Source organism: Strix uralensis, chromosome 1, assembly GCF_047716275.1.
Source record: "Strix uralensis isolate ZFMK-TIS-50842 chromosome 1, bStrUra1, whole genome shotgun sequence".
In the NCBI taxonomy this organism is placed as follows: Eukaryota; Metazoa; Chordata; class Aves; order Strigiformes; family Strigidae; genus Strix; species Strix uralensis.
The window spans coordinates 154875432-154888606 of NC_133972.1; the positions used below are offsets into that span (position 1 = coordinate 154875432).

The 13175-nt window shown below is 38.9% G+C and overlaps 1 protein-coding gene across 1 annotated transcript in view; it reads right to left on the reverse strand.

Moving 5' to 3' along the window:
* The window catches only part of RSPO2 (R-spondin 2), a 108713-nt gene that overhangs the window by 45963 nt on the left and 49575 nt on the right, over nucleotides 1–13175 (reverse strand). Inside the window, exon 2 of the mRNA XM_074894367.1 lies at nucleotides 8439–8627. Within this exon, the coding sequence (XP_074750468.1) occupies nucleotides 8439–8627 (189 nt within the window). The remainder of the gene's footprint in view (nucleotides 1–8438; nucleotides 8628–13175) is intronic.

The following is a 13175-nucleotide window of genomic DNA, read 5'->3' on the forward strand; positions in this document are numbered from 1 at the left end:
GCTGCTGTTTCCATTTAGCTAGCAACAAGAGGTCTGTAGGTCAGGGGCAGACACTTGAGCCTCTACCTCTTCCTTCCCTTGTATTCAGTTTGCAGTGTCTTATCAATGGTCTGCTTTCTACCAGACCTCAAATCCCTTCTATTCCTGTTCAGCATCGTGTCTCCTTACATCCCACTAGCCCTACTACCCTCTACTCATAGTCAGGGCCTGTTAGACATCATAACACTCTTACCACAACTCTTCTAGCACAATCTCATCTTTTCTTTCTAGTGATTCTATCTTGGGAAAGCCAGAAAGTCAAATATTTGCTTCCATCTTTCCACTTGAAAGGTATAAAACATCCTCGAAAGCCACCCTCATATGAAGACCACACATCTTCCTTGAGTACCATCCTCACATAACTGGACTTCAAAAAGCACTCAGGGAGGCCCAGAGAAATCAGCTGGTATGTTTGATTAGCACAGCCCATTTCTAAACAGATGACACTTTTTAACATGTGGTGTATACTTCCCACAGGATTTGTATGTAAATGTTAAATGAACAACATTCTGACCTCACTGAAATCCATGGCAAAAGTCCTAGTTGCTTCAGCAAAGGGCAGTTTTAAACTAATAACTTTCTTATCCCATCAGATAGACCTAAGCCCACTGCAATGACTTCAATGGGCAAAATTAATATTAAGAACCCTAAAGAGATATAATCTTTCATGATAAATACCTATTTATAAAGTGAAAAGAGAGAACTGAAGAAGAGCAATACTCCAAAAGTTAGAAAAGCTAACTTTCTAGAAGTCTATTTTCAATCACAAGCTGTCACAGGAGTGGTTATAAATTCACAGCTCCATGACTTCACCTCCCAGGGGAAAGGGTGGAAGAGAAGTCACTATTTTGTCTGGTGAAGCTAACTGGCCTGAAATTAGACAGAAGTGCTTTGCTCAAGTATCTTCAGTGTTCAGACAAAACAAATCAAAACAAAAACATCCCTTCCACAGAGCTCTGAAGTGTTGATTTATTGGACAAGATATATAACTTCTCCAATGGGAAGTCTATTGATCCTGTGTAATCTCTTAATTTAGACTGACAGGAGAGTAAGAACTTGAATGACTGATATTTCAATAGAGCACAAGGGTAGATTATAGTATGCAAAAGTGCCTCCATGTTTGAGAGCAGTTACAGAATATGGTCAAGAAAGAAACATAATTCCATGAGCTAATACCATGCAACTGCTCAGTCAATGGCCAGGAAATCTACCAAGCTGAAAGACCAAATTCTTTGGTTCTACAGAGGAGAAAAAGAAAAAGGATCATAATATCTCCCTTAAAAAAGGCCATTTTCAGAAAAGAATCCAAAGACAGAAATTTAATTCTTCAACTTTGCTTACTGAAACAGTGGCAAATGATAATTTATGTACAGGACTTAGTAGCCAAAGTTCCCTTTTCCTTAATTTTCAGTGAGCTCTAGCACCCCATGGCACTTCAGAAATAATTTTCTTCTGAAGTGTTTTTGCACCAGATTTTTTTAAAAAAGTAGTAGCTATGAGCCATGTTTCAGTCAAGGTTACAGCAACCAGTCTCATCTATAGGAGTGCATTTAGCTAGCCAGCAATAAAACATTTGTATTTAGGCTTTACAATCTCATTTATATTGACCCAAATGTTCCTCTGCCATTTACTTGAATATCACAAAAAAGCAAATCTGATTGATGTGGATGAAACTTACGATATTTATAGAAAACTATACAAATGGTGCATTAAAGAACTCTGGAAGGAGAAAGCCCGGATTACAAATCATGCCCAAATTAGAGATACACTTTAAGCAGATGAACCACAGTGATATTAAAAGATTTTCATGACCCGCTTTGGCTTCCTGACAAGTCATGATAAGCTACTCCTACTCATTCTTCTTTTAAAATAAGCATTAAAGAATTGATGGAGTTACATTTTAGAGAAGGAATCAAAAGCCCAGGAGTTCAAAATACAAATTCAGATATTGAATTAAATTTAGACTCAGGTACATATGCCTATTATTGTAAAAAAAGAGTATGTGCCTCTGTAAACAGCTTCTTTCTGTACTATAATTAGAGAGACCATAATGTTACCAAAACAAATACTATCCTTCCATAGTAAATTTATCATCAGCTTATAAGGTGATGCAGAATAAGCTGAATTGTAGGGAAATATAATGCATTTGAAGCTCAAAATAAAGCATAAAATGCTCTGTATTGAGATGCATGTTCTTCATATTTTAACATACCTTAACAAGAAGAAGGCTTACTATATTAGTTTCTCATATTAAGTGCAATATGATGAATTTTAAAGTCAAAAGGTATCTATCTCAACTGTAAAAAGTAATGACTCATTTCTAAAATATTTTTACTGATATGCATAAACTTGAAAACTTTACACGTCTTATTTTGCCTTTGTGAAAGATTCATATCCTGTAGCGTTTCCATTGCCACATTGTGCCTTTCTAACCATAATCAGTGTGATTAACTACCCATCCATAACTCCCTTCATAACAAAGATATTTTGTAGTAGACATAGTGGTAAAGACTGTTGGTCATTTCCTAGTAATGTTACTAACAACGATTCACAGCAAGTTCTGCCCTGCATGAAACACGGGCACCAGTGAAGAGCAGCTGAGTATGGGAAAGGGAAGTGAGAACACGTGAGAGGATCTGCATGAGTGGAAACCAGCAATGACCAGTGTAAGAAAGAGAACTGTACTGAACACCTTTAAGACAAAAAGATGATGATCATATTTTGCAAAAGGAAGCTGCAGACTGAAGCTGGGGAAGGAAATGTGTCATTCCTAAATTGAAGGGCTTGGTAGTCTTTGAACTGAAATTATGTCCTTGCTTGAGGTGTCCCCTTGTGTTTCAGAAGTCGGAGTAATAGGTTATGATTCACTGCAGTTAGCACTTTCCTTTCAAAGGTCAAACTCAGTCTTTCCATTGAGGCATCATTCCAGAGGAGTCTCTGGGCCTGTAACTTATTAGGTTGGTTATCCTGGGGAGTGACAACTGTTGTTTGGTCCAAAGCACCTAATACTTTGGTCTTTCACACTGAGCTCTGACTCACAGTGCCTACTCTTCTTGCCCCAGATCTCTGTCTCTTCTACCCCAGAACCTCCTAACTACACCTATCCCCAGACTTCCCATTCCCATTGCACTCACTTCTTTCAACTCTGCTGCTCAGTAAAACAGAATTGGTGCTACAGACTTAACTTTACGCTGCCATCCCGACATGTCTGTTGGCACTTCACACCAATCTGTCATTGGCCAGCACCACCTTCTGTGCTAATCCTCTCCAGAATTTCCAGAGCTGAGAGAGACTTCAAAAGTCCAGACAGACTACACATTTTGTAACTCACCTTGAGGACACAAGGGCACATGAGGAACAAAGACTGGGCTAGTGCTAGCAAGAGCAGGAGACAGAGGCAAGGTGCTAAAGAAAGCTATGATGTGAGCAGTTCTTATAGTGGATGGAGTATCAGTTGAACAACCAATGGAGAGAGAAGAGAGACCAAAACTTCCAGGAAAGTCACTGAGGAGACAGTAAAGAGAGGAGGAAAATCATAAGCAAAACAGCTTTAGCCTACAAGGGAGTATCTATAATAGTGTCCTGGGTTTGAGTGAGTAGAGGGGGTTTTGGTAGCAGGTGAGGGGGCTACAGCAGTGGGCCCCTGTGAGAAGCTTCTCAAAGCTCCCCTGGCTCCAAGTCGGACCCACCTTTGCACTAAGGCTGAGCCTCTGTGATAACATATTTAAGAAGGGAAATCTAGGAGGAGGAGTTGGAGTTGTGAGGAGGAGTTGCAAGGAGAACATCTGTGCGAACACCAAGGTTAGTGGGAGAAAGGAGGAGGAAGTGGGGGAGGTGTGCTGCTGCTGAGTTCTCTCCTGTGGTGAGAGGGCAGGGCCACCCCCTTGCCACCGATGGAGGTCCACAGTGGAGCAGATGCCAACCTGCAGCCTGTGGAGGACCCCACCTCAGAGCAGGTGGCTGCACCCTAAGAAGGCTGGGATGCTGTGGGGAGAAGTCCCCACTGTTGTAGTTCAGCACTGGCAGAATTGCAATATGTAGGGGTGTACTAAACCAGAAAACACTGCAGCCCATGGCAGGGCCTCATGTTTGTGGAGGACTGTCCCATGAGAGGGGAACCAGGCCAGAAGTTCCAACCCCTCACCAAAGGTGGAAGAAGTGGCAGGACTGACTGCACCCCCCATTCCCTTCCCCTGTGCCGCTGTGGGAGGAGGTAGAGATATTGGGAGCAAAGCTGAGTCCTGGAAGAAGGGAGGGGTGGGGGGAGGTGTTTTCAAGATGTAGTAATGCTTCTCACTGTCCTGTCAAGTGTTGTTGTTAGTGTTTGTAATAAATTTATGTTCTTTTCTTCTCCTAACAAGTCTGTCTTTTGCCCGTGATCGCAATGAGTGAGTCATCCCTCTCTATTCTTACCTCAATTTCCGAGTCTTTTGCTTTATTTTCTCCTTGCCAGCTCTGGAGGGAGAAGAGGGAAGTAAGCAGCTGCATGGTGCTCCGTTGCCCTCTGAGCTCAAACGATGACAAATAAGTAGCTATTTAACCTCCTCAGCAGATGTGGCTTAGGTAGTTGCAGGTTTATTATTATTATACAAAGATTTTTAAGCTACAGCTTTGGCAGGGGCTGAACATGAGTGCTAGAGAATGATACACACAGTCACTTGACTGTAACACGCCCTGAAGTTTACCACAGGTCTACCATTTCATAGAGAGAAATGCTTGGAATACAACATCCTAATTATAAAATACTACAGTAAGGATTTTTTAAAAAAATAAATTCACTTAATAAACACTTAGCAATGGATTTCCAGTATGTTCTAATCTTGATTCATTATTAGTTGAGATCTTTTAAATAAAAGCCAAACCACAGTGTTTTCAATTAGTACTTTACAAATATACAATTGCCCTATTAAATCTAAATTGACTACACATTTAATAAATCTTAATTCAAAGCACTATGATGATTTTTGTTGCCAGATGGGTGGAACAAAACTCTTCTGTCAAAATAGAAAGTAAGGCCAAAAATCATAAAATTCCAAATTAAAAAAAAAAAATCCAAATCCATTTGAAGGAGGAAAAGAGTGTGGAAGAGATAAGGAAAAAAATAAATGCCTATAAAATAATGATAGGTAGACCTCAATTTCTGGCCATCCAACTTCATTTGCAAAATCCAAAATGCTATATTCAGCTTGTTTTTAAAAAATAAGCCATATTTGAAGGAAACAAACACAAAAATAATCAAAACTAGTTCTAAAAAGTCAGAACAATTTCATTTAAAGTAAATAGTGCTGCCGCTCTGGTAACTGTACTCCCTGACAGACTGTTACAATTGCACTGACTGCAATAGTCTCAGAAGGTCATATGCTCTGCTGTACTACATAAGAAAGTGAAACCATGATATATTAATGATGTCTTGCTATTTTGTAACAAAGTTCAAAAAAAATCATTACCTTTCTTAATAAAGCGAATTAACTACATGTGTTTAATAAATGCTGAACCTGTTTAAAAGTTCTCTTTATCTTGTTTTCACTAAAGGCACATGGAAGGGGAAACGAAAATTTTAGCAGTGTCAGGCCCTCCTGTGAGAAAGAAGGAGAACCTAAACGAATGGAGTAGCCAAGCACAGCTGAAGGGAGCTGTAATTTCCAAACTCTGAGTGCTTCCCTCCCTTAAAATCATAGAGGTTAATATGGATACAAACTATGTTGAAAGGCTCAAGATAAGCTTGATCCATTAATCAGACCAATGTTAAACCAACCACCTAGGTGACAGATTTCATCTTACTCTTTAATACAGTTCTGTTTTGTTCTCATGAGATTATTTCTCATTGGAGCAGTTCATTTCAAGTCATTAATATTAAAATTTCTTGGAAAATTAACAAAGTGTAGCACTTCTCCTGAGCATTCTTCTACAGAAGAGACTCAGCACTTTCCAATTTGGTGTCCAAATGTTCTGTATTCTCATACTGCAGTGTTCAAGATGAAAATCATCTCCAGCAGGAAACTCTACATCAATTTCTAGAGACAAGCAGTCTCAAAATTACATGATTCACTGTTACTAGAAAAACAGTCTAGAACCACTTAGCAAATTCAAGACACACATACTGCTTACATGTAGAAAAGAAAATTAGTCTTGAAATTCAAAATTTCCATCATTTTAGAGCTGCTGCGCTTGGCTGTGGTATTTATTGTGTTACATTTGGCACTATGTTTGGCTTTTAAAATCATGTCAACATTTTCCACAAAAATATGTTCTATAGCTTCTCTAACAAAAATGGGCAAGTGTTCCAGTAATAAAATGTTAAACAGCTTTTGTGCCTATAAAGACATTAATAGGGCAAAAACCATTTCAACTTATGTAATTCAAGCCCTGTAACTCCCAGAAGGTTTTTAACATAGAATTTTTATTATTTTTAGCCGAGATAATACTATCTGAGCAATGGAGTCTGTAACTAAGGGCTCCTAAAAGTATCTAACATCAAGTAGGAAGAAACCTATTCTATTTTTTAAGAATGTTTATTTTAACTCAGCTTCAATCCACAAAATGTCTGTGTCCACAATGCAACATACGTGCCATGCAAGATCACCAAACCAACAAAAAAATGAAGATGTGATTTATAGATACAGCAGTTGGCAGTTACACTAAAATAAAAATACACAATACAGAAATCATTGGAGGGGAACCAGGACTGGTTGGTAAATGTGACTGCATCATTATTCTCACAGGGGGAGACTGTCAAAGGCATGAGGGCGAGTTAAATATCCAGTGCTCAACACATGCCAATATGAGTTGGACACAACTTGCATTTAGGCTTTTCAAAACCAATCCTGTAATTCAGGGGAAAAGGCTACTTTCTGTAAGTGGTAAAAATGAAAAAAAGTTATATTGAATTCACCATCTACCTTCTGCAAATAACTTTTTTTTTCTTTTTAAGAAAGTAAAGAGAGACTGCCAGTACGGACTACTTTTCCTATTTCACAAGCACACTATAGGGTAATATAGATAAATTCATCTATTTCCCAAAGCTGTAACTATATTCAGAAACATTTTTACATGGATAAGTTTTTACAGGCCAGTTTTGAAAGGTTTAAAGCATACAAGTTGCTGAATTCACAAATGTGTTATGAAAATTAAGGTCAAGATCCTAAATTACTTTACAGAAGGGATACATAAACCATATACTGGTCTAATTTATTTTTTCATCAAGTCCTAGCCACCTGGTATAGATTAGGCAGCACTAAGCAATATTACACAGCCGTTGGGAACACAACATGAAGAATACCATATCCACGAAGCCCATGCATGGAATGGGGAGAAAGAGGCGGGATGTCACTGCATGGGCTGGGACAGGTCCAGGCACAGCCATGAGTGCTCCTTGTCCAGTCCAGACCGCCAAGAAGTGACCTCACACGGGTCTCAAGATTATGTGTGATGTGAAAGCCAGCACCCACTCTCTCACAGTGTGGTGCATCCCAGTGACATGCCACAGTGCTGAGGGAAAGAGTGCCATACATTTAACAGACACTTGATTATTCCAGGAATCAAAGAAAAGCTATTTCTCACTGCAGGTTCTTAGGTTCACTGACCTAATTCTGGTTAGACTATCACACACACACAAACTTCCCTCTCCCCCCTCAAATACGAATTAGAGGTAATAGCAATGATTAATAATCCATATGGGTAATACTCCACATATGAGTATATGGAAAAATCGATACGAATCAGCACAACTGCCAGAGAGCAGTGAAATAATGTGTAGAGATACCAGAGCACTTGTTGATTTTAACAGTTATGCTTCTAGGCACAAACATGCAAACAGGGAATCTTGTTGCACATTAGCAGGTTGTAAATTTCCAAATAAAATGCAGTACTAAAAGTGAAAGGTTGTTTGTTTGTTTTTAATAGTACATCTGTTTTATTAAAATAGCAACACTTACATATTAAAGCATGTCTGGTGTGAGGTGTCTGGTCATCTGAAATTTGTGTGGGAACAAAAAGCATGACAAGAAGCCCACCCATATATTAGTGCATATACTGACTAGTACCTATATGAGCACTGTTAAATTAATGCTTAATCCTTTTTATTTTCATGTAGTGGGAATTTGTTAAAACTAGGAATATCTCCTTAAATGATCATACTTTCCTACATTTCCCTTCTAACAAAAGCAATAATAACAATAAAAATAACAACAACAATAAAAAATAGGTTAATGCATCAACTGTTTAATCTGCTGAATGTTACGTATCTTGGCATGAGCTGGGATGATCTTTAGCAAAGTTTTATGATGATCTTGAGACATCTGTGAAAATAACACCATGTTCCACAACATATCATCTTAAAAACTGAGCGTGAATTATGACCTTCCTACAAAAGTGAATGTAAACGTTCAAATAAAACTCACTTGAACATCTGTTCATATCTGGCGTTCGGAGTCCGTAGTACCCCGATGGGCAGGAATGCAAGCATTCACCATATTGTCTCATTCCTTCTCTTCGTAGGAAGAAGAATAACTTGTGTTGGCATCTGATGCACCCGTTATCCTTTGAACAAGATAAACAGCCTTTGCAAATGGGATTTGGTCCATAGCTAGCTGCAAAATAAGAAGATAAATTACACTTCAAGATCACTTGGAAATTATTTTGGCTGGAGGTCCTTTTCCCTCTAAAGTGTTACTTATCTACCACAAGATTACACAAGTTTTGAAAGGAGGGTTCTGAAAGTGCATTCACTCTTCAAACATCTGCACTGGCAAGTGAATAAAAAGAAATGCAATCTCTATATTTTTAATTGTATGTACGGCAATTTAATGAATTTACACACATTTAAAATAGAGGTACAGTCAAGCAGAGACCAAGCTATACAAAGTTCAGCAGTATAACGTAAATAAAACCCAGACGCTGAATTCTAGTTTGAAACTGGGGACATAGCACACAACAGCAACAAAATAGAAGAACATCAGCACCCTGATATATGCACCTGGAATGATATGTCCAAGGAAATCCAGCAACCACACTAATGCAATTTCTGACTTGTGAAGAGAGCAATATTAAGAGTAGAGAACTCTCTGCAGAACAGGTACAGCACTAGCAACGTGTGCTGTCCATAGTGTGCAGGGTCCTAGAACAGCTGTCATCTCACAGTTTCTTCTTGGTCTTTCTAATGAGAATGTCAAGACAATTATTTCCAAAAAAACAGCATCCATTTTAACTGCCAAGAGCCTTTTTCTTCAAGTTTCTACCCCAAATGGGCTGAAAACCATATGCAGAGATATTACTGAAGGAGGGCACTTAGTGAAGATTACCATTTTAGATCACCAGCTGCTGTGTCTTCAAATTCTATTCTCTTCTTTGGGTTTTTACGGGGTTGGTTTTTTTTTTTTTTTTTCTTTTAAATTACTTGGCTGATAACTGTAACACAAACCTTAGCTGCATCACTCTTTGCCTGTATGGGCTTTTATTATTCCGCCTTTCTGCAGAGTTGCAGAACACTCCCCTGTCCCCATGGGCTGTCAACTCCTTCTCAGGCGCTGAGTCAGCACAGCAGGTTAGCAGAGGGAGGATGGCTCAAGACATTCCTGAAATCAGCATAACTTAACAGGTCTGTTTTAAATATTAAATTGACTACAGGACTTCTCAGAAACTTGCCAGTTCAAACCTGGTTTACTGGAAACAAAAGAAAAATATTATGCAACAGAAGGAAAGTGTCTTTGGGATCTCAAGAGCTTTTTAATAGAGGCCACCCTGAGAGCAGCTGACCAAAAGAGCAAGGATTGTGTTTAACTGCTATATTTTTAAGTATTTAAAATTGTTCACACCCTAACATAGTACTCTTGTACTTTTATCTTGTATGGATGGATAACTGAGGTTGTTCAATAGATGACTTCACCAGCAGAGCCAGGAAAAGAAAAAAGGAAAAGCCCACCACCCTCTGGAACCAGTAGCTGATAAGCTTTACTCTCACCTTCACACATCTGCACACCACATTTGCACTCCCTCTCTGCTCTGTGTCCCACACACGCCTCACCAAGTTCAGCATGACAGCATTCAACTCCCATCTTGTACAAAATAATCCTAGTGGGTGGCAGGCAGGATGAGAAGCCAAGCGATCCGTTGTGAAACAGTGCAGCCAATGGGACACTTGCTGAGTGTGGCAATCCTCTGGCACCAGGCTCACCTGGTGAGATCCTCTTGATGGGAATAGCATCCTTGCCCAATATGGTATACATATGATTCTTTGGCTGTTAACCCTTTTGTTAACAGCCTACCAGACCAACTGCCTTATACTCCTAAACCAGTTCCCATCTCCTGTTGCCCACAAGTCCTCAGATATAACTTTTCCTACAGTTCATCTTGCAAGTATTCTCATTCACAATCCACATCTTCAAAGACATACAAGAAGAGAAACAAACAGATGATGAGCTAGGCCTGGATGCATCCCTCATCTCACTGTCAGCAGGGATTGCCTATCTGTAACCACATCAAATAATATGTGGCCATGTACTCCAAAGCAATTGTTGCTTAACACATGGTGGGCAATGCTGCAGACTTCTGAAACCCCTTTTAGTCTCCCTGCATCTTGCTCTCAGTAAATCTGTACCTCCAGCTTGTTCAAGGTTCCTCAGAGAAGCCTGTGTTATAACAAAAGAATTAAAAGGAACAAAGCAAAAGTAAAGATGCAAGATGCCTGACTTTATTCACCCCTCAGAGTATGTTTTGGAGTTTGAACCAGCTGAAGTCAGGATCTCATATACAGCATGTATATGGTTATGACTTAGGGCCAGGCCAATTGCTTGAACAGCGTGGATATAGCTAAAGGCTACTATTCTCAATAGTGTGGCCTGGGGAGCAGGAATTAGGCTCTGGAGCAGATACACTTACCATGTCCATGAAGGTCTCATGTCCACCTTCCCTCATTGACCCCCCCTTTAAAATTTGGACTTCTTGGCTACAAAATGTGTCTCAGTTCAACATGACACCTAGACTCCTTCCTTTTTATCTCCTGAGCAGCCTTAACAAATGATTTTTAATTTATATCCCCATATTTTTTTTCACTCTTATAGGAACACTGTGAGATTCAGTTCATCTAAACTTGTAAACAGCTCTGAAATCCTCAGATATAAGGTATTATAAATGTGACACATGTATTGTTACTTAAATGAATTATTATTAAACTCACACATTGAATTTGGATAACAGAGTTCAAGATGGTCACATAGTGAATGGCCACATAGTGATGACTTTCCCTGTTGCTCTCCTAGTTATTAAGTTATAATAAAAACCTAAAAACGCATCAGACATTTTTCTTTCTTTACCACATTGAGAAAAAACAAAATATCATTGAAGAATTATACAATGGTAAGGGGAGATTACATGATTTGTATGCTGTAATACATAAACTTCATGAAAGAATCTGAAAACTTTCCATTGTGCTGCTTAGGCACCAAATTGAATAATTTCCAGGTATTTTGCAGACAGTAAGTTATTGTGAAGTGTTTATCACAGAACTGATGTTCTTCCACATTATTGTTGCTTATATCCTTTTCAGACCTTCATAGGAAACATACTGATGTCTGCGACCTTTTAGCACTTCAGCTTGTCCCAAAGCAGGGAAAATCATGATATGCTCTACTACTAAATTCCTTGGACACGGAACATATACTTTAACAAATCAAATACCGTAGCACTGGTTTTGGTGTCACAATAGGCATGCCATCTTGAATATACCAATTTAACTTTCTCTCTTTGCCCCTATGTACACAGGCTATAATTAAATCCTATAAAATCCCCCCTGACTCAAAGTCTTCCCTTTTCATCTTGTTTTCTTAACATAGCAAATACAATGTATTCTTATCACATGTAGCTTTTTCAATTCTCATATAATTGCTCTTTGAAGGAGGAAGTGAATGCCTTATACATCTATATATCTATATATTACCTTTTGAATTTCTGCATAACTGCTTTTTTTTCCTTCTGGATTAGATTACAAGAAAAAATAACAAGCTTACAAGACATGGTCAATCACATTCCAAGTTACCAGCTGCATCACATGCAATGTAAAACATCACACTACTCATCTCTATTTTGACCCTGTCTGGAACACCCTCCTCAACTCTGTGTGCCAGGCAGGCAGGTTTCCTCCAGCCAAATCCCTCATGGAAACTTGCTCCTTCCACAAGGCCCACAAATGTTAACCAGTGTCAGAGCACTGCTGTCGTCACATCATAAAACTGAAAATGCACACATGCTCTAAGTTAGCACCATCCTCTGGGTCTCAAAGCGCGTGATTGCCCTGGCTGTCTGTTAAGATTGTAAGGTCCTTGCAGCAGGAGTAATGTTTTGTACAGCCACATAAGTATGTATGCAGGTGTGAACACCGCACATAAACACACACACCTTTATACAGATAACGCATTTTATATTCCTTCTGCTTGTTGCTTCTACAACAATACCCTAGAGCATGTCTATACATAAAGAAAAAGTATTTAGACTTTATTCTCTATGTTGCTTTTTTATTTTAAATCTGGGATTAAATATGCCAAGTTTGAAAAGGTTACTTGAGAACACAGACTAGTACCCAAACACTGAATGAAACACTTCTGAACTCTAAGGGTGTTCAAAGTTTCATGGTTTGGATCCGTATCAAGTAAAATCAAATGTCAGCTAATTACTTTAACTCTTGTCTGGATAAAATGTATTTAAGCCACATTGCTGAAGCGGTTTTAAGTGAATTGTTATGACTATTTGAAATCACAAGAGAATCGACAGTACAAAATGAGTCTAGCCTGTTCCCCACAAGAATACAAGTTGTTCTGTAAGCAAGAGAACTAAGAGCATTTGATTTTCTGTGATCTTACTGTCTTGCAGCCCATACCACAACAACTGCTACTAATTTGTCTTTGTTGTATACCCACTTGTTAGGTGTCACAAACCTCTTTTAAATCTGTTGCTTCAGCTCACCACAAGAACCTGGTGTTTTTACACTTCTGTAAGAAACAGGCTGAATTGGACAAATGAATCCAAAACCCACTGGAGAAAGAGGAGGGCCTGGCAGAGAAACAAGCAGTAGAAAGTCATTACCTCAATATCATTTCTTTAGAGGGCCAGGCTAACATGCTCATTATGTTCCTAATATCACTCAC